The sequence below is a fragment of the Schistocerca americana genome, chromosome 4 (genome assembly GCF_021461395.2).
Source record: "Schistocerca americana isolate TAMUIC-IGC-003095 chromosome 4, iqSchAmer2.1, whole genome shotgun sequence".
NCBI classification, from domain to species: Eukaryota; Metazoa; Arthropoda; class Insecta; order Orthoptera; family Acrididae; genus Schistocerca; species Schistocerca americana.
In genome coordinates, this window is record NC_060122.1 from 293,207,191 (window position 1) to 293,230,164 (window position 22,974).

At 37.8% G+C, this 22,974-nt stretch overlaps 1 protein-coding gene across 1 annotated transcript; it reads right to left on the reverse strand.

Annotated features, from left to right (window-relative positions):
- Window positions 1–550: 550 nt before the first annotated feature.
- Window positions 551–20,574, reverse strand: LOC124613145 (60S ribosomal protein L7). Its single transcript, XM_047141762.1, has 7 exons — window positions 20,440–20,574; window positions 19,342–19,516; window positions 16,737–16,912; window positions 16,545–16,635; window positions 14,445–14,601; window positions 11,453–11,550; window positions 551–697 (listed from the first exon to the last, which is right to left on the reverse strand). The coding sequence occupies exons 1-7, from the start codon at window positions 20,448–20,450 to the stop codon at window positions 587–589; spliced, it is 819 nt and encodes a 272-aa protein (XP_046997718.1). The 5' UTR covers window positions 20,451–20,574; the 3' UTR covers window positions 551–586.
- Between the last annotated feature and the right edge of the window lie 2,400 nt (window positions 20,575–22,974).

Consider the following 22,974-nt stretch of genomic DNA (forward strand, 5'->3'; position numbering starts at 1 on the left):
AGAAAATGTTGCAGGGAAGGCTACCCAAAGACTGTTTCAATGGCAGAACATTTAGAAAATGTAACAGATATACTAAAGAGACTGCCTACACTACACTTGTCCATCCTCTTTCAGAATACTTCTAAGCGGGTGGTAAACTTACCAGATAACAGTACTGAGAAGAAGTTCAAAGATGGGCAGCATGTTTTATATTATCGCAGAATATGGGAGGAGTGTCACGAACAACACAGGATTTGGGGTGGACATCAATAAAACAAAGGTATTTTTTGTTGCAGTGGAATCTTCTGATGAAATTTCAATCAGCAACTTTCTCCTCTGAATGAGAAAATATTTTGTTGATGCCAACATACATAGTGAGGAACGATCACCATAATAAAATAAAAGATCAGAGGTCACACGGAAAGATATAGGTGTTAGTTTTTACCCCGCGCTATACGAGATTTGTATAGGAAATTTTTGAAGGTGGTTCGATGAATCATCTGCCAGGAACTTAAATGAGATTTGCAGAGTATCCATGTAGATGTAGGTATGAAAAGTAAGTACTGCAAACTTCACATTTAATTACATATTTATTAAAGTCTTTCAATTACACCATTCTGCGGAGCAGTTCATTTATTTTGTCCTCCCTATTTCCAAAGTCACCACCTTCAACATAATGGTTTGTCTTCTTGCGCCAACCACCAGTTGGTGTATTGAGCTGAAACAAAAAGTAAAACTTCAGAATCTCTTTCCAATTACAGCATTTATCCTCAGTAACAATAGCTATTGCAACTATAAATGTGGATACCATGACCAACACTTTATAGCTATCTATAGGTTGATACAAACGATAAACTGTAATTAATTAATTAGTCAAATGAATCTACAGATTTATTTGTATGCAGGGCCTGCATTCACATGGCAGCCTAGTTCTACCAAAATGGAAAGAATAGATTGCTGCTGACCCCCACAGACAAGGCTCCAAGTGTTATAAAAGCACAGAGAAAAAGACTGTTATAATATTAAGCATTTGGACAAAACTGTTCCAAAATAGAAAACACACACACACATGCACACACCCCGTGTTCACACACCCACTGTCTCCGGAGCCCAACTGCCTGCAGGGTTTTTCTATTGTTAAGTCCATCCACGACTTAGTTCTACACACATGGTTTCAGACTGCACTTGCAATGTTTTTATTCTGTGGCCAGGGCATGAAACCTGTGTCAAAATGAATAAAGAAAAACAACCCCCAAGCACTTCATTCTTGGTCTTCCACTTTTATTTGTTCCTCTTGTGTCTTATGTATTTTATATTACCAACCCTCCCCTACAGCTCATTTCTGTTTCTCAGAATTTCTAATATCTCGTGCCAGTTTGAATTAAAACTTTTTCTATATCAATAACTCCATGTGTATTGAGTTTTCTAGGTTTTGCTTCCACTATCAAGTGCAACATCTGAACTGCTGCTTCCTTTATCTTCCCAAAACCCCAAACTGCTAAGCGATCAAACAGCTCAATTTTCTTTTCTATTCTTCTCTCTATGATTCTTGTTATTAATTTAGAGCCCAGATACATTAAAATGACCTCACAGTAGTTCTTACACCTATCTGACCTTGGTATCTTTGGGATTGTGTGAATATTTTTCCACAAGTCTGATGGTATTTCTACTGAAAGTGATGGTAATTCTAATGTCCCCAATTCAACATATCAACTTTAATTATCATATGGTTGCCACTTCCCCAATGTTTTAGAAATTAGATGTGTTTAACCCTTCTGCCTTGTCCAATTGCAAATTTTCCTAAACTGTATCTCTAACACTGCATCCTTTGTGTCTTCCACATTGACTCCTAGTTGTACCACATCACGAGACAGATTCTCCCAGTCAGAGGGGTTCATAATATACTCTTCTCAACCATCTGCTTTCTCCTCTGTATTTAACAGTAGAATTCTCACTGTATTCCATGTTGATGACTTCCATCAGATCAGTCTAACAAACTATTTCTTTTCCAATGCTTTAGATTTTTCCTGCATCTCTGTCTCCTTTGCTTCCTTGCACTTCCTGTTTATTTCTTAACATTCTTTTCCTTTCTTTCATCAATAATGTATTTCTTCTGTTACCCCATGTCTCTTCACATTCACTTATGTAGCTGTCCAATTTCTGTGATTGAGCAAGCAGTAAAGGAAACAAAAGAAAAATTCGGAGTAGGTATTAAAATCCATGGAGAAGAAATAAAAACTGAGGTTCGCCGATGACATTGTAATTCCGTCAGAGACAGCAAAGGACTTGGAAGAACAGTTGAACGGAATGGACAGTGTCTTGAAAGGAGGATATATGATGAACATCAACAAAGGCAAAACGAGGATAATGGAATGTAGTCGAATTAAGTCAGGTGATGCTGAGGGTATTAGATTAGGAAATGAGACACAAAGTAGTAAGAGAGTTTTGCTATTTGGGGAGCAAAATAACTGATGATGGTCGAAGTAGAGACGATACAAAATTTAGACTGGCAATGGCAAGGAAAGCATTTCTGAAGAAGTGGAATTTGTTAACATCAAGCATAGATTTAAGTGTCAGGAAGTATTTGTATGGAGTGTAGCCATGGATGGAAGTGAAACATGGATGATAAATAGGTTGTACAAGAACAGAATAGAAGCTTTTGAAATGTGGTACTACAGAAGAATGCTGAAGATCAGATGGGTAGATCACATAACTAATGAGGTACTGAATAGAATTGGGGAGAAGAGGAGTTTGTGGCACAACTTGACAAGAAGAAGGGACCGGTTGGTAGGACATGTTCTGAGGCATCAAGGGATCACAAATTTAGCATTTTACTGCATAACTCAATTATTCATTCTTCTCTCTCATTCTACTATGAACCCCATATTCCCCTGTAAATCTTGTATTCCTTCCTCTATTACAATTCAATCACTCATGATAATCTAATAATCACCTCCCATTACATACTGAATCTAAAGTTAAACATCCTTACTTACTTTCCATAACTGATTCACTTTCAGCTTCAACATCTGAATCAAATAGTAAAATATATTGTAGAATTTGCATCCAGGCAGACAAGTGGAACTCAACTTTGCCACTGTCCTAAGTATTAAGAATTTTCTGTCTTGCATTTATAACAGATGGGTATAGGTGATGTCTTTACAAAATTTTTCATGTTGAATGGTCCAAAGGATTACACTCAATATGAAACAGTGTAATGGCAATTGCCCCCAATTTCTTTCCAGGATTGTAGCATGGCAACCTACATCCTTTCATAGGAGTTATTTGCAAGTGGTTCTAGCTTATATACTGACACTCTTAGTAACATGTCAGTCACAGCCTCTCCTTAATATCTGTAGACTGTCCAAAACTACTGGAAAGTGGGTCTCCTACAGGCAGTCAAGTTTTCAAGTGAAAAATTTCAACAATTTGCTTTACTTATCTTCAAACTGTGTACTCTTCAGTACAGGATGCAACACCGAGTTCACTTTATATTTAAACACTATACTGCCCATTGCAAAAAATCTCCACTGGAAACCTAGTACAGTGCAACTTGCCTGTACTTTAATATATGGCAATCACAGATAGCTGAACATAAATATATTTTGCCTAGAAACAGATCTCCAGAATCTAAGCATAAACCTGCACCAAGTTCATAAGGAAAGTGGAAACTGGTCTAAATTGTCTCTCTCTGCATTGATTTTAGTGATAAGTTTCTTTATACATTTTAGTCCTGAGAAGGGATTTAAGGCCCTTCTAGCAAACAATCTGTTCCAATTTCAGTAACTACTCTATTAAATTCCAAGGACTGGCAAGACAGAACTGTTGAATAATAAATTAAATTAATAAAAAATGCACTTTGTAATTTTTACAAATTTATTTAAGGAATAATAAAATTTAGAAACTTAATGACAAATTTCAATTAAAAAATGATAAATATTGATACAATTATCAGCATTTCTCTCTCTTTTTTTTTTCAAAGTATGTACATGGAGACCACAATCTGGAAGCTGTACATTAAGCTATAATGTCAAATTGTAGCACTAGACACATGCAGCATGTAACACATACATGTCACTTGTATACGAAGTGCACTATTATTTTCAACAAGCTGGAAGGCAACAATTCATGTCAGAGTTGTTGCCATGGACTTGTTGACCAATACCTACAATCCATGCATCATGCTAACCCATGCATACAGATTTTGAGCCTCCTTTTGGAGAACTATAAACTACGAAAATTAACATTTTGCAGTTTTTGTCCTCTACACTAAACAAATTAAAATCATTATTAGTGGTACAAAGACCAGTTTGATGCAGCTCTTCACATTAGTTGCCTAGTCCAAATCTTTCTGTGTTAACTACTGCTAACTACAGGTTGAAGGGGTTGCTTACTTGATTCAAGTTGGTCTCACTCTCCAATTTTTATGAACACCCCCTCCCCCCCAAACACACATTTACCTTCACTACAAAACTGACTCCACAATGCCACAAGATGTGTTAACGGATCTTTTAGTCAGGCTGTGGCATACATTTCTTTCTTCCACAATTTGATTCAGTACCTTCTTGAGTTATTCAATTTAACAGTCCAATCTTCAGTATTTTTCTGTAGAATTATTTCAAAAACTTCTATTCAATTGTTACCTGAACTTTTAATCTTTCACATTTCAACTCTGTACAAGCCAACCTCCAGATAAATACCTTCAGGAAAGACATCAAAACACTTTATATCTGATGTTAACAAATTACCATTTTTTCCCAGAAATGCATTTCTTGCTACTGACTACACTTTATATAGTCCCAGAGTTATTTTGCTCCACACCAAGCACAGCTCCTTTACATTTAGTGTCTTATTTCCCAATCTAATTCCATCAACATTTCCCGACTTTATACAACTACATTTTGCTACTCTTGTTTTACATTTCATGTTCATCTTATACTCTGTTTCCAAGACACTACTCACTCCATTCATATTATGTAAATTGAAGGCAAAGGGCTAGAAAAGAAAGAAGGAACTACTGATGTCAGCTGCATTGAGACTTGATGCAAAACTCAGCAGCAACGAGTGAAAATGTGTGCTGCATTAACCACTGCACCATCCAGGCACAGCATCACACAAGACCATCTCGATACACCCATTGGCTGACCCATACTCCCACCTAGCACAACCTATCTGCAGTCACCATCCATGTCGTCCTTGCTCACTACTTTGAGATTACCACAGGTCGAATGTGATTGTGCATAAACACTGGAGGTGTGTTGATTATTACTCACTGAGGTGAATCAATTATGTGAATGCATGTGTGTTCTTTTGAACATGTCTGAGAAAACAGACACCACACATCCATGACATTCCATCCAACTGCTCTTCCAAGCCCTTCGCCATCCGACAATTACAATGTCTTCAGTAAATTTCAAAGTTATTTCTTCTTCCTGAATTTTAATTCCCTTTCTAAATTTCTCCTTGGTATCTTTCACAGCTTGCTTAATGTACAGATGGGGAGAAACATCAAGGTCAACTCCAACTATCTATCTCATTCTGTAACTACACTACTGCTTCCTTTTCACATCCTTTGACTGTTCACTGCAGTCTGATATCTGTACAAGTTGCAAATAACCTTTTGCTCCTGTGTTATCCCTGCTACCTTCAGAATTCTAAGTAGAACTCCAGTCATCACTGTCAAAAGCAATCTCTTAAATCCACAAATGCTTTAAACATCTCTAAGTTAAGTCATTGGGTCATTAACTGGAAAACATGTCAACACAAAAAAATACCACCTGACAAGAGGTGACAGATGCATCTAATGTGCAACACCACACAGTGCTGTTTATCCACAGCATGGCAACAGGGCACTTTACCCACCAAATGGCTGGCAGTGTGGTAGGGAAAGCTGACCTGCCATTGGTGTCACCTATGCAATGGTGTCGCAGCCCCTCCTGTGAGCCAAACATCAGAAGTCACTGATAATTTTAACCCTTTTAGTGCCAGACGTTTTCTCAAAAGATCATGTTAAAAGTGCCATGCGATTTTACAGTAAAATGCAGACTTCTGACATACTTGCAATAAAATCTAAACTAATGCATAAAGGAATGTAATTTTTGTTTACTTTTTAGGGAATGCTGCTGGCTACAGTAATATGTGCAATACACATTGTCAAAGAACATATTTTCAGAGAAAAAAATTATTTTCATTATGGGGTTTATCGAAAAAATTAAAACTCTGATTTCAGTTTACTCTGAGGCCCATCAAATGATGACATACTCAAAAATTTCAGGTATACAGTGAATCCACTTTATAACGTTCCTCCATATAATGTTTTCCTCTATGTTACGTCCGTTTTCTTCGGTCCCAACTAAAAGCCCATATAAACAAAGTTAAATTTTCCTCTTTACTGCGTTTCCTCTATATTGCAGTTTCCTCCATGTAACACTCATATTTTTGGAACCCTGGTCAATTATTTACCTCTTTATAACGGTTAAGTGACTGGATGTAGACGCATCGTTTTCCGTTATGTGGTTTCACAGTTTGCACTGGCTCGGAAAGCCCGCGCTCAGCGTATTTCATATGTCAGCGGCAAAACCCGGTCACGTGACATGTGACGCACATTCTGCTTGCGATCTTTTTGGCGCCATTTCAGTCGATGCTTTGTATTAGTACTTAGAAGCATGTTGTGTGAGCTGAGCAGCAAACAGTTCGTGTGCCTAGTAAGTGTGTGTCTTCGATATAACGTTTTTTTTTTTTAAAGCTTTCATCAGTGGACATGGGTGAAAAGCGGAAGAATATTTCTCTGGAAGAGAAGGTTTCTATTATTAAAAAAGTGGAGGCATCTCCTGGCATGAGTCGCGTGGAGCTAGCGAAGCAATTGGGACTGGCCCCCTCAACACGCAACACGATTACGAAAAACAGATCGTCGATAATGGAAGGGTTTGAGAATTGTGGAAATTCAAAACATGTGTGTTTGAAACAATCGACTTACGACGAAATGGAAAAAGTTTTATTAACTTGGTTTCAGCAAGCACGTGCTGCAAACATTCCTATAAACGGAACTATTTTGAAGGAGAAGGCACTTCAAATATCACTTCAGTTAGGAATGGACAATTTTAAGGCGTCCAATGGATGGATTGATAAATTTCGGCAGCGTCATGGTGTTGTGTACATATCGGAATGTGGAGAAAGTAAAAGTGTGGACGAACCAACTGTAGCTCAGTGGATACAGACTCTTCCTAATCTGATACAGGGCTACAAACTGCGTGACATTTGTAACGCTGACGAAACCGGCATGTTTTTCTGGGGAAAATTGCCATGGCGGTAAGAAGAACAAGGAACGTCTTACCGTTTTGTTGTGTACAAACGCTGATGGCAGTGAAAAACTGAAACCTTTGGTTATCGGGAAGCCAAAAAATCCGAGTTGCTTCAAAAACATTTCCACGTTTCCGTGCAAATATACAAACAATGCCAAGGCATGGATGACGAGTGAAATATTTTTACATTTTCTAAGAGAATTTGACGCCAAAATGGGGAGTGCTGCAAGAAAAGTGCTGCTGTTTGTGGATTGATGTGCGGCACATCCACCAGACGTACCCTTTCTGAGAAATGTTAAAGTAATTTACCTGCCACCCAACTGCACCAGCCGTCTGCAACCTTTGGACTTGGGCATAATACACGCCCTTAAGGTTAAATATAGGGCAGCCCTTGTAAAAAAGGCCTTGAATTTGATGGACCAAAGAAAACTGGGGAAGCCAGCAAAGCTCACAACTGAAGCTGAACATTTTATAGGCAATAAATTTAATTATGTACTCGTGGAGGGAAGTAAGTGCTGAAACTATTAAAAACTGTTTCACAAAAGCGGGATTCTGTGAAAATGAGATGGCAGCTCCTGTGGAAGAAGTTGGAAGTGATTTGCAAGAGTTTCACCAATTAATAGGCAGTGCCCTCATATACTAAGGCAGCTGAAGCCTTTGAAACATTCAGGAGGTACTTGATGGCCCATAGACTTGAGGACAGAACAGTAGTTCAACTTGCTCATTTGGAGCAAGAAATGATTGCCATAGAGTCTAGGAGAAACAGAAAACAAGCAAGCCTGCTTGAATATTTTAAAAAATCATAGGTATGTTATTTTCTGATTGCTTAGGTACCTAGAGTTTTGTGCAAATTTAAGTTCCATTTGATAATTTAATTATTGAAGTAATTTTTTTGTAACTAATTCTTTTTTAATCTGTCCCATTTACTGTGTTTTTATGTAATATGTTCAGTACTGTATATCATAAACAAAATTTAGCTCATATTCTATAACTGGGTCAACTGAAGAATGGGATACCACCTTCAGCTTTGGAGAATGATGTCAATCTTAAGAATGTGTTATAACTTTTTTGTACAAACTTATCCATTTACTTTCACCCATCCACCTACCGAGCCCCATGTTTTAATTAAAAAACTAATCAGTTGATACATTGATCATTTGCAATGAATATATCATATGTTGTGAAAATTTAAAACGTCATCTTTGGCACCATTTGTCAAAGCTGATTAGTGGTATCCTGATCTTCAGTAATGCCCTATAATTATTATTTGGAAGCCTTCCTCTTTATAGTGTTTTCCTCTACACAGTGTTCAGAATTTGTGGTCCATTGAAAATGTTATATAGAGGTTTCACTGTATATGGAATCTCTGTAGTTTCCTTAACAAAAACATCATAAAGGAATACAATTTTTTTTATTTCACTACGGAAAAAATAAAAAAGAACATAACATTACAAAAAAAATGTTTTGCTCTGAACACGTTCTCAGTTCTTCAGTCATAAATCACTGACAAATGTGAGGTGACAAATGTGAGGTGACAACTACTTGCACACATGCTGACCACCACCACATGCTGACCAACACATGAAGGCTGCAGTCCTTTCTTGCAACAAACACATACTGATTGTGAACGCCGCTTTTTATCCTTCGTAGAACAAACACTACAGTAGCGTTCCTTTCTCCCCGGAAGAGTCTACACCATATAGTGTTGGAGCAGGTACATTTATATCTATTGCACATGTGGTTGCAGTCCTTGCCTGAAACCACTGTTGAGAAAGTTTGCATATGACTATGCTGTTAAACTTCAGCTGTGTCAGTGGTTTGTCGCTGGGGTTTAAGCTTTCCTTATACAAAACATATGCATTCAGCAACATCCTGGCAATTATGCTGAACACTACCTTCTTCCACCTCTTGACAGTCCTCCTCATCTAAATAGCAGTATGCCATCAGATGAGTCAATGCCACCCATATACTTATTGTATTCAAAAATTACATCCGGTTTCTTGACTGACTGTCTATTGCGAATTGTCTTTTCTGATGATGTAGCAGAGGATGATGTACTCACAAGGAGGACTGGATTTCTCTGATTTCTTCTGTCTGAAGCCACAGAGAAGTATAAAAGATTCCTTGAAAAACTTTAGCTGACCTACAGCATAATTCGACAGAAGACCACGTGGCAGGAATTTTCTGTTTCTTCTAATTGTTCCCGTTAGATAAGTGCTAACTGAAAACAGCTTTTCTGCCAGAGGAATAGATGTAAAAAAGTTATCGCAAAACACATGGTAACCTTTTTGCATGTAGCTCCCAAGAGCTAGTAGTTTCATGACGACTACATATCCCAGGCCATTCTCTTTTATTTCGTTTTTGTCATCACTTTTGCACCACGGTATGCATAAAACCCTAGACAGTTATTTACTACTGAATCACACAGAATCCAAAATTTGACTCCTCATTTGTGATTATGTTTATTGGGAAGGTACTGGATTAGCTGTGAGTGCGCCTTTGTCCCAACAAGACTCATCTACACTCAGTTGCTGGTGTGGAGTGTAGCACCGACAGAAAACACTGTTGGCAATATCCACCAACACTTGAAATTTGGATGTTGGGTCATATAATGGGTGACCAGGAGAGTGAATCTTCGAACTGTCTACAAGAACCGCAGCAACAATTGAAACCTGTTGCGTGAAAACATTTGCGAAAACCACGGTGTCAACAGGTTTGGATCAGTTGACCAACAACTAAAAATTGTTTTTTTAATCAGTCCCATATTCAAAATCACTGCTATAAAAGCCATCATTTCTGCTACAGTTGTTGGTTGCCACTGTTTGATTCTCGAAATTTGGCGATAAATGCGTTGACTGAATCACCTGGCGAGCGTATCTGTTAGTCTCAAGTCACCATAATCGTAAGCAGCTGCTGCAAGAAGAACAAATTGAAAAAAATCAATTGGTGTGCCGTTTGCTGGTATATGTTTAGGGCCTGGTGCTTCTGCATACACAAAGCTTGGAGGGGGCAGATTATCTGATGTCTCATCCATTATTTCAACAAAAGTATTTGCACTGCAATTCACTTGTGTTTGGTCGTCGTCGTCGTCGTCGTCATTTGCTGACGCACAATCGTCACTTGAAGAAGAAAACGACGAGTCTCCTTCAACGGACATCTCATAATCCGATTCACTTTCTGCAAATTCATCTTCACTTTCACTACTTATCATATTATTGTCTAAATCACTCGTATCGAACCGCAACTTCCTACTTGACAACGCCATGCTGCCGCGAAATACTCGGTAAATAAACAACACCAGAGAAGTTTATTTTACTCGAAATATCGTACTGACAATCGAAAAGAAGATCGATATGCTGTGCCTTCGACCTTCCTTCTGAGTCTTGGCTAGGAAATAATAACTTTGCCTTCAAGCGCGGAAAAAATGAATGAGAAGGGCATCACGATCAGATCGTGTTCGGCACTAAAAGGGTTCACCACACTATAATACTGCACCTCCCACTCTTGCATCTTGAAGCATGGCTCACAGAAAAATAATGTTGAAGTTCACTATGTTTTCAAACTTCAACTATTTATTTCATAGTTCTAGGTCATTTTGCTTTACTCTTTCAAAATTTAGAAAGCCTGGTATACAAGCACACTAACAAAGTTACACACACCCATTCACATCCATCTATTGTAGGTGTTCCTGAAAACTTATCCACCCAATGAACAGTGTGGATACAGTTTCCATATGTATTGCACAAGTGTGTGAATGGGTCATTAAATACAAATCTAATAGCACTCCTATAACAAAAAATAATGTGCAGATGTGAACACATTTTTTGTTCTTGAAATAGGTGTAAATGTGGCCTAAATTTGTTAACTTGCTGCTCCATACATCCAGAAAACAAACAAGAAAGGATTATGTTTGAAGTTCAGCCTCCTGAAGATTTAACCACAGTGGTCATTCCACAAAACCTAGATTTATTATTGCTGACAATTTTTCCTTAAGCTGAGCTATACGTGCCCTGAAATCCCAAGTGCTGTCTATGAACAAAGAAGGACAGACTATTCCAACAGTTAACTTAGAACAGAAAACTATCCAGAAGTCTAGGCTCATTATGCTACTACACACATGTATTTACAAGAAGTACATACACAGCACAAAAAATGAAAAGCTTGTTACCCACCTTAAATGGCCAGAGGAAGTTCGAGGCATACTTAAATTTAGGTCCAACAGTGAAGATTTCATGGATCAAGTCTTCAACACAGATTATGCCCATTTTACCTAAACAATAATTAAAACAAAATCTTTAAACAATATCCAAATACTTAGTAACAACTGAACCATTCTTTAAAATATTAAGTAACCTCAGTAATTAAACAGTTATTAAACATGCTGGGAAAAGATTAATGATAACATCAATGAAACCATGACCAATTTTTAAACATATTACTTAGACCAAAATGTGATGTAAAGTACTATTACTGAACGATTGAAAAACACATTAACATGTCATATATAATTCTGTTATAATAACTGAAGCATGTGACAAGAAATATTATGGATATTCACCTGCACTAGCCACACAATATATGTCAGTATGTACAGAGAATATGGGATTAAGAAACACAGATGTCAATAATATACTATCTGCTTGCGAGATGATTAAATGCCAAATGTTAGGAAGAAAGGCATTTGAAAATTTTTTTTTAAATACCTATGTTCAGAAACAATTTATACTTTTTCTCAGTGCTAAATTTTCAGTTTAAGTCATATTTAGATCTGTATTATACTTTGCAAGCCACATTAAGAATGTACGGCAGAGATTACTTCCACCTGCCTTGGTCCATTTATGAATGGTATGTGGAAAGAAGGACTGACTGTAAAACTACATACAGGCCTTAACTTCTTGTTTGATTGTGGTCATTTCTTGAGCAGTAAAACATTGCCCCATTCTTTATGAATGTTCAGCAGTGAACTACTTATGCACAACACCTCTTGTAGCATCTGCCATTTGAGTTTGTTCAGCCATCACTGAACAATGCCATAGAAAAAATGTGCCACTAACCTGTTGTTGGGTTAGTACTTCAACCTCAAAAAGATGACTACAGTGCAAAAGACGCAGAACACCTAACAAAATTCTGACAAATATTTGTGTTTAACAATGAAAAAAATTCAAGACACATATGCTAAGCATGAAAAGAGTGTGTAACTGGCACAGTGTTCCATTATTTAATAAATGGATGGCAGTTACAGGCTTTCCAAAAAACATCTATTATGATGTACGAAAGTCACTGCTTCCCATACGGTTACCAGTTCTGGATCAGCAGCTAAACATACTACAATGAAACCTGACTGGCTAACTCCAACACTAAATAGCTCTGAAATGGCGCAACATATCTATTTTTTTTTCTTAACATTTGTGTCTCAGTACAACCCGTCCTGCAACACTGCTACAAGCGTTTCAGACATTTTCTGACTACCCTGTATAATTCAAATACAATCCATTACTCCCTTGGGGTACTACCAAAATTAAATTTACAATTGTGGATTTTGTCCTGTTAAGATCAATGTATTTAGTTCCATCTGCTAGAAAACCCTCACTCAAGTAATTCTGGTCAAATATCCGGTAAGCTTGTATTCTGTTTGAATTTACATATCTAAGAAAGTAATTTTTATAATGATACATGCTAAAAACTGACTGGACAATAACAGTATACAGGGACTATATTACAACTTACAGAATCACTAACTTTCTAAAATAGAAAACTTTGTATGTGGTGGTATCTCAGTGAAACCAATATCATAGGAGAGTGATAACACGAAGATACATGGAAATACAGAAATAAAATCTGTTCTACCAAACAGCAGCAAGAACAAAGATGCGATCTGCAGCCACAGGTTCCTTAGTCCAGCTGACGGAATTGATTTCCTTTTTATTCTGCAGACATCTTCAACCCAAAGTCTCCCTAACTTCCCCTATAATTTTATTTTTGTACAAGTTAAGCTACCAATAATTCCAAGACCTTGTTTATGTGCTTTTTTGAACAGTCACTAGTTCCAAACATTTTTATGAAAGTTGCGCTAGCAGAGACTAGTCACACCATCAGACTGAAGACAATACAGAATTGTACACGAATTTGTCACAGGAACCATCACGGAAGTTCTTTAGGGAATTCAATATCAAAATCAGGATTGCTGGTCAAGGAAATCAATCCAGCTGCTACAAATCTAATCACTGTGCTATTTAGATCATGTTTCATTTAAAATAAAAATGTTGAAACAATGAAAAAATCAAAAACAGGGTAGAATAAGCAAAGAAAATTAGCCATGCCCTTTAAAAATGAATCACACCAGCAAGTCATAGCTGATTTAAGAACCTAAATCAGACATCTGAATTTTGTTCTTTTAAGCAGAAGTATATCAACTCACGCACACTCTTCAGGTTTGGTATTCCCCAAGTCACATATGGTTCACAAATACGAAGCATATTTATTGTCTAGAATACGGGCTAGTGAAATGAAGTTCCAGAGGAGCAGGTTAGGTGTAACAAGACGAGAGATTGCGAAATGTGTATGTGAGGGAAAGACTAAAGGAGGAACCAGTACAGGACTGGATAGAAAAATCAAGACTGCAGTGGTATGGACACATGAAGAGAATGGATGAGGGAAGAATTCCAAAGAGGATGTTTGATCTGCAACTGGAGGGGAAGAGGCCCAGAGGAAGACCAAGAGATAGATGGGTGAAGGGAGTGAAGGAATGTGTGATGAGAAGAGGAGAGAACTGGACGAAGGTGGAAGAGGGGGAATGGTGGAAAGACAGAACACGATGGAGAGGCTTGTGTTCCCGACAGACCCAGCCAGTGGCTGGAAACTGTCCAAGATGATGATGATGCAGAAGTTAGGTGCTACTGCATCACCTCGTTAAGTGCACGTATCATACAGAAGGAACAATATGCTACGGGAGACAAAATACAATGAATTTCATATAAAAGTATGTCAAGTTCATTTAGAACTACTACATATAGATGCATTAGGAAGATTGTTTTTTGTGTCATCTGATTAGCCGCAAAGGACACACTGCACTGTAGACAAACCAACACAGCTGACAACACATACTATTAGCACACTTTGTCAATTACTGATTCATACATGCCTACTTTAAAATTAAGTACTCACCCAATTTCTTCTCAATAATCTCATTAGAAGTAATTGGTATTCTCTGCCCATTTATCTTAGCAAATCCTCTCTTGTATATCAACTCACGCACACTCTTCAGGTTTGGTATTCCCCAAGTCACATATGGTTCACAAATACGAAGCATATTTATTGTTGCCTGTGAAAGATACAGCCAATGAGCACTCCAATCAAAGGAAAAACTTTTAGTACATTTTAAAAAAAGAAGCTTAAGTTATGAATAAACAAACCTATGGCTGACTTATCAGATGACTGCGTAGTAAGCCATTTTCCCATTTTAGACTTTCTGAACTTGACAATAATACAACAAAGAATGTTTCAACATTCAATGCCATTAACGAAAAAGCTCAACATTCAATGCCATTAACGAAAAAGCTCAACATTCAATGCCATTAACGAAAAAGCTCAACATTCAATGCCATTAACGAAAAAGCTCAACATTCAATGCCATTAACGAAAAAGCTCAACATTCAATGCCATTAACGAAAAAGCTCAACATTCAATGCCATTAACGAAAAAGCTCAACATTCAATGCCATTAACGAAAAAGCTCAACATTCAATGCCATTAACGAAAAAGCTATCTCCAAACACTACCGCACAAAATCCAACTTCTGGTGGAACATTTATTTTTAAGGCTTTGTTTGGCTGTTTAAATAATTATATGACCACCATGGAAGCAAGTAACTCAAGACATTTTATTTACTTTTGAGGCTGAACAAAAAGGGACCACATGAATTAAAAAATTAAAATACTTCTTAAAAATATGGCAAGTCATTTGACTCATTAATGCTTTTACATGGTAAATGCAATTTATCATGTTCATTGACTCAAAAGTAATATAGGACTTTTTTCAGATAATGTGTGTCTACTCTGTTTCTTAACAAAAAATAAATAAAATAAAAAATTCACTGACATAAGTAATTTTGGCTTTCAAAAACCTCTACCAGAGGATAATTCAGATTTAAACAAAATAATATGCTGGAACGACCAAACTTCATACTAGATAAAAGATAAATACCCAAATGATAATTAGCACCTACACATACCAGTTACAAAGTTGAAACCTCAGTATCATGTGCAAAGGGGAAGCAAAAGCCAAGTGTAAGCTGGAAATAAAGGACAGAATCCAAGGGGAAATGTACAAGAAAGTAAGACCAAACTGTGACAGGTACACAATGAAAAATGAATAACTTCCAGGATGGTGTATACCAAATGGACAGTCACCCATGTGACCAAACAAATATAAGCCACTGGAATTTTATAGCTGGTTAATTTCCATCGGCAGCAATTATGGTTAAGCAGTAAGCAGATAATTTCCTTGTCCCATAATTTTTCTATAAAATTTGTAAAAGGTTACCAAACTGCAAGCACTCTTATTTGGGCACTTTCCAAGAGCCATTTCTTCAGAAATTTCCATTTCTGATTAAACTGTATGTAGACCTCCTACAATTACGAACATTTTAATATTTGCACGAGACTGCTATCAAAATCTAACTCGTCAATGTTTTACTGAAATTAAAGATCTCCTAGTTTCTCATGTTGGCAATTCATAGTTCAATGTCACATTCTAATAGAACCATTATTACATACACTAATTTCTTAGCAAATTTGACTGAGGGTACTTTTTTAAGTTTCTAACTAATCTGCTATCAGCAAGTGCTCTCTGGAATATAAACATTAAGATCAGTGGATAGGTTTAAGTTCCAAATTCCTTGTGAAGTTAATGGTTATCACGATCAAGGGTGTTGGAAAACACCATTGAAAAAAAGGAAAGATGTTTTAGTCCCAGCAAGGTTTAAGTTTCTCTATTTGTAAATCTTCCATTTGTCACAAGAACAGGTACATGACAGCAAACAATGGTATAGCAGATACAATAAATATCTGTTTTGAGATCATGCAGCAAGACATTACTGAAAGCATCCATCAAAGATAATTAGGCCACCTAAACAACATGCAGAAAAGAAAAACTCTGCTGCAATCTCAAAGTACCCTCACCAACCAAGTAGTGAACCAAAAACACATCTTTTAAGGCACTTTTAACTGTGTAAAACACTGATATGCTTCTTATAAAAAAAACTTACCTTGTTCAGTTTCAGGAAGATGCCATTGTTGATCTGTTTTAGCCTGAACAGCTGCAGAACTTTTCGCACCTTGGGAGCTACCTGGTTAACACTGTTAAGAATGAACTTTTAAATGTAAATGTATTTACAGGTGTATGAAAACGCAATGCAAACATACCAAATCACAAAGCAGTAATACAAATTTGTTGTTACCCTCTAATACGGATGACAAATGCCAAACGTGCTTCCCCAGGGACATAATAGTTCCCACGGTTTCTTGCTTGCCGAGCCAAACGAACTTCATCTCGCTCCTTCCTGTGGTACTCCCTAACATATTTCTCAGCTCTTTTGAAAATCTCTTTCCTCTTCTTGTACTTAAGCGCCTTTTGCTGAAAAAAATAAAAAATGACACCAGTTCAAAATTATGCACAATGAAACACCCTGGCCATAACATTAGCTTTAAAATTACATCACATGCTAAACTACCAACAGTCAAAGTCAAAATCAATAAGTATCTGGCAGAAGTGATAGTGCCTTTGAAAGGTATGAACTAGCATCAACACTATACCTTTTGATACCTTGTCTCACTACAAATGGACATTCAAATGCAATTAAACCAGGACATTACTCAGCAAAGTGAACTTTGTACTCTATAAAACTATTTTGCAAATGACAGATTGCATTGGGGGAGGGGGGGGGGGTGTGTCAGTGTTGCCGGAATCCAGCCTGTCACATTTTAAAAGGCACTGCACGCACTTCATAAACAGGCAATGCAGCAAGGCTCTTGAGAAAGCCCTACAATTAGATGGCAGCTGGGATCTACTGCTATACTTGCTGAAATGTCAATCACAGAGTAATTCTGATCCCAGTATAGATTTACACTTACACCATCACAGGTACTTTAGCCATATAATGAACAACCACATTCCAATTCAAAGCACAACACATTTATTACCTCACAGTTCAAGCATAACTGTCTGAATAAATATTTTCGCATTCCTTCCTACATATTAGTTTGCTATTTACTAGGTTCCGAGTCTCCTGCACCACCTTTATAATATGGGCGTGTTGACAATTTCTATATCTGTGTTTTGAAGTGAAAAATATTTGCTATTAATTGGTAGAACCAAGTCCTGCCCATATTTATTGTTAATAGGTTTGCAGGAACCCCCCTTCAATTTTACAGTTACCCATCTACTACCTCTGGCCAGTTATTGGGAGCCATTATAGTCCTAACCTCATTTTGTGGCAGTCCTTTCCATGGGTTTAGACATTAACACATACCTGCAGATCACTCTCTTCCAAGTAAAACTTAAGTCTTCTATTTTCATCACTCAGAAATTTTAATTCCTCTTGTTTGTAGCTAAGCAATAATTAACAATTAAGAATTTCTATCATCAGATATTGCGTTAGGTTTTACAATGTTATCTATCATTTTGAAGTTGTCAGCACACCTTGGACATATCCATTCGGCACTTTCTTTAGGTAAGTCATTTTCAATATTGTTTACACATGCAAAATGATTCCAACAATCACACAGACCACAATATACCGCTTCTCATGTTTCTATTACATTTAATACATTCAATATCTCAAATGAACCAGCATAGAAAGTACTTTCAGAAAAGTCAGTCAGGTGGAACTTCTTGTTAAGAAGTAAAGTTGTGTGAGCCTCCACAGAACAAGGCAATGTTTGAGCAAATGCTGACAAACAAAATTCTGTGACTAGACATGCAGTACTTTACAAGAAACGCCAGGTATCAAACTCCTGCCCTTACTGCAAGCAAAATATATTAAACAACCGACTGTCGAGATGGGGAGTCGGAATATTGTGTTCTGCATTGACAAGGGTATAGGGTATAACACTGTCAACAGACATGATTTTACTTAAATTGTGGGGAGGAAGGAAGGTGGATCAATGTTTCGTAATTAAATCATGGGAGCACAGAGGTGGTTCAATGTTTATTAACATATCAAATGTGTTACTAATATTACCACTGAGTCATTTGCCTTTTACCGTGATTTGATGAAAAAACTTTGCTCCACTTACTAAGCCTGCCTATTTAAACAACAATGACATATGGAGCAGAATCAGGTACATTCTCACTGATGATTTACTAATATGAATAAATGAGTTCTTAAACATCAATTTCTGTAATATTAACAATAGTACCTACAATTTTCACCAAACCATCACATCACAAAAAACTAGTTCCAGCTTACAAAAATGTGAAAAACAAAACCGACCACAAGACAGGTCTTTAAAAAGTACCACAATAATGAGCCACGAATGATCGGGGAGTGGAGTGAGAACTAATTAATTATGGGCACATTTATATTAGACTTATTACAAAGAATTAAGCACCACTACTTAGCAGCCAGTCTTATTTAGACCAAACATTCACACGAATTACTCTGGGAATGAATGTTGGCAGGGAGACAGGACGCAAGGACTGAAAGTGCCATTTTTATATGAGTGTTTAGACTTATTCTACCATGAGTATTAAATTCTATTAGCAAGACAAAAAAAATCCCACAGAATTGACAGCTACCACACTATTTTTTACATGTGCATTATTTTCGATAGTTAAATGTCTGAATAAAATTACTGTACTTCAGATTCCAGGGGGGAAAGTGTGAGAAAGTGGCCCGTCTTGCACCTAGCATTTTGGGAACAAGAAACTTCAAATTGCCACTTTCATAAAAAGAGACATGCAATACACATTCTGTGCCACAAAACCATTCAAATAGCTACATGAAGTAATCACTTGACATTCAACATAAATCAGTGATTAAAATATAAACATCAATTTTGTACCTTAAGAGTTGCCTTCAGCTGAGCAACTTTGGATGCATCACGGCGTTTACGCCTTTTGAGCACAGATTCAGGCACTGCAGGTAACTTCTTGGACGCTGCATCGCTCTTTTTCTCTGGTGTTTTTACTTTTTCAGCCTTTTCAGGGGTTTTTGCTGCTGGCTTCTCAGTTTTCTGACTGAAAATGAGTAACATGTATAAGAAAAAGGGCATATCAAACTTCTCCATAATACATCAGGTTTAATCTAAACGTGGTTTTAAATAAATATTCCGAGACCACCACAAAATAATTTCACGTAACGACTTGTTACTTCACTGTGAGCATACCAGATTTTTACTAATACTAACAAATATGACCCGTATCTTCGTAATATACTAGGAAGAACTTTAAGAGGCACATTAACTGTCGTGAATTGGTGAATTAGGGCTACTGTCCTGGCATCGGCATTTGCTGGGAGAAAAACACTTCCCGGGAATAGGGGAATAAATCAATGTCATGTGCATACAATGTTCTGAACATAACTGTCTTTGATTGTTCCAGCTCAGAAAACTATACCTTCAACACACGTATAATAAACAGACGTTTTCTGGAGTCAACACATTACGAGTTTGAGTTCAATGAGAATGTGTAATAGTTAACACACCTCCTTAGTAATTAATTTCAAATTACCACTTACAAAAAAGCAGCAGTGCACTCACCGTGATTTAACAATGCTATCTTACGACAATTCTTCCGGACGAAACAGATGATTACTGTAGCCCCTCAAAACACGAGTACCGTAACTATACACCAAGGCGATTTCCGCGATTTTTGTTAAACTTTACACACTAGAATCTTACAAATTAAACAATTAAAGCAGCTGTAATAATGGTGGTATCACGCTTAACGCAGTTATTACCAGACAACTTCTCACTCAACACCAACAAAATACAATCGAACCCGCACATGATGCACAAGTGTTAGAACATATGATTATGTGCGTTACTTGCAACTACGACGACTTCAAATTTGCAGTCTAAATTAAATAGTACATGCCCGTTAATGATACACTATATTAAACTAGGATGTAAACAGATATTTATCAAGTTAACCATACTTACGTGTCAGCCATGATTGTAGAAGAAAGGAACAGGAAACTAACCAGACACCACGCTTCCAAAGATAAAAGTTATCGCCAAATACCTAATCCGCGATGTTATACACGTTTGCCAGTATCGCCAACAAATGAATTGTGTTGGCGTATTCTCGGTTCCCGTGGCTGTGACACAACTCCAAAACGAAGAAGATAGCGAGAGAGATCAGAAATTACGTGCAAGGTCACCCATAGATTTGTTCCTGACAGGACACGCCACAACATCGACAGTGATCGCTTATTGGAGAAATGAATAGCCGATACCTTTTAAAATTTCGCTCTGACATATCGAAACATTCTACTTGGAAATAGAGCTGTGAGCACTCAAACTTCGCTACTCACGTAACTTTAATGTATTTACTGAAACAAGAAGTCATTTACTGAACTTCCCAGTAATAAAGAACTTACAAACTCCCTACAAAGTAGGATCTGTATATGTACAAGCTATCCAACGTTAAGCGATCTTCAAGGTCATGCATCGACTTCTACAAGCACAACCATCCATCCCTTTCTCAGTAAAAATGTATCTATTTAAATAGATAATCCTCTTTTACATTATACTTAATTTCATTTACTTTAAATTTTGAACTGATTATTTTAGGACTTATTTCATACAAAGCATTGAGACTATTCAGAATGACATTTTCACTCTACAGCGCAGTGTGCACTGATACGAAACTTCTTGGCAGATTAAAACTGTGTGCCAGACCGAGACTCGAACTCGGGACCTTCGCCTTTCGCGGGCAAGTGCTCTACCTGCTGAGCTACCCAAGCACGACTCACGACCTCGCCCCACAGCTCCAATTCTGCCAGTACCTCGTCTCCTACTTTGCCCACAAAAGGCAATGGTCTCGAGTTTGAGTCTCAGTCCAGCATACAGATTTAATCTGCCAGGAAGTTTCCATTTTGACTATTGATCCGTCTGTAGCGACAAAAGTTTACTTACCATCAGTACAGTCAAGTGTTGCATGTGTTGTGCACCAGTGTGATTTTATTCACGTCGCGTCTGTCAGTCAGCATTCCATGCCAGCCATCAGGAGCATTATAATACGCATTGAATATTTCACAACCACCATGGAGCATACATATTGTTTTGAGAAATAATAGTTCTGCAGTTATTTCCTAGTCAATTATTGTTCTCTTGTAGTTACCCCGAGTAAAAGTAACGTTCTTCTTGGAGATACATTTATCTATGTAAGATTGTGTATTTATCCGATCTGTATTGGCTAATTATTGTTCCGCGCCTCATTCCTTCGGCAGATGCAAATAAAGTTTTGTTCTGCAAGCTCGAAATAATAATTTCTTGAGCCTTCAGGCTATTAACAAACCAGTCATCAATGATACGTCAGTAACGACCAAAGTGGTGACCCCGACGTGATTTGACACTAGAGAAAAGCCAGGAGGTGCAATTACAATGGATACGACATGACAGAATCGTCAGAAGAAATAATTCCAACAGTCACGAGACTCGCAGTGCTTAGCCCCATTGTGGCCACACAATCCGGCGCTTTGGTTTGCACAAGTTAAAACCAGCTTCCTCTGCGGCATTATTACTATGGACCCCTCAAAATCTGTGCTTGTCATCAGCCAATTAGGCCATCTTTACGCCACAAAAGTACTAGATGCTATTACTGCACCACCGGCAGTCAACGCATATAAGAGACTGATATGACATGTTTCCACATCAGAAGAGGAGCTTGTATGACAGATGTTAACTCAAGAGGACATGGGAGACTGAAACCATTGCAGTTTTTACAGCAGTTGCGTAGCAAGGTAGGCATTGGTACTGTGCCCAATAGCCTTCTGCGTATGTTGTGGAGTCGCCGTCTACTGCCACACACACAATTTGTCAATGCATCGCAGACTGACAGGCAATTGGACGCAGTGGCCGACTTGACCAACTGTGGATGCTACAGGCCAGACTGCAATTAGTACATCGGTAGCAGCATGCAGCGGTGTGCCAGCAGTGTCGAACAGTCTAACATAAGCCATACTATCTGCAGCTCAGTCTAGTACACTGGCAGCGACACATCTGAGTCTACTGCCGGCTCAGCCACGTGTGCCGATCATGATAATCTGGCAGCGAAAGTCGACCACCTCACCAAACAAATTGAGAAGTTACTCTCTCGATAAGACAACAGTAGCGACATGCACCGGTACTGCAGGAGGTCCAGTTGCCATTCCTCAACTACCTCTTCTACCATAGGACAAGAGCAATCCTTCATCTGTTAGTACTATAAGAAATTAGGAAAGCAGGCACATAAGTGTACATCTACTTATGTACACCAACGCCAATGGGCGTCACATCTCGGACACTGTCTCTGATTGCGACACGTCAACCCAACGTCTCTTCTTCAGCACCAGGAAAACAGGCTACAAAATACTAGTAGATACCGGCTCGGATTGATGTATTCTTCATTGGAGACTACTATGTTGTTGTGGACCTGCAACGTTGTTCGACCTGTCTGCTGCCAATAACTCGTTGATCAAAACCTATGGCACT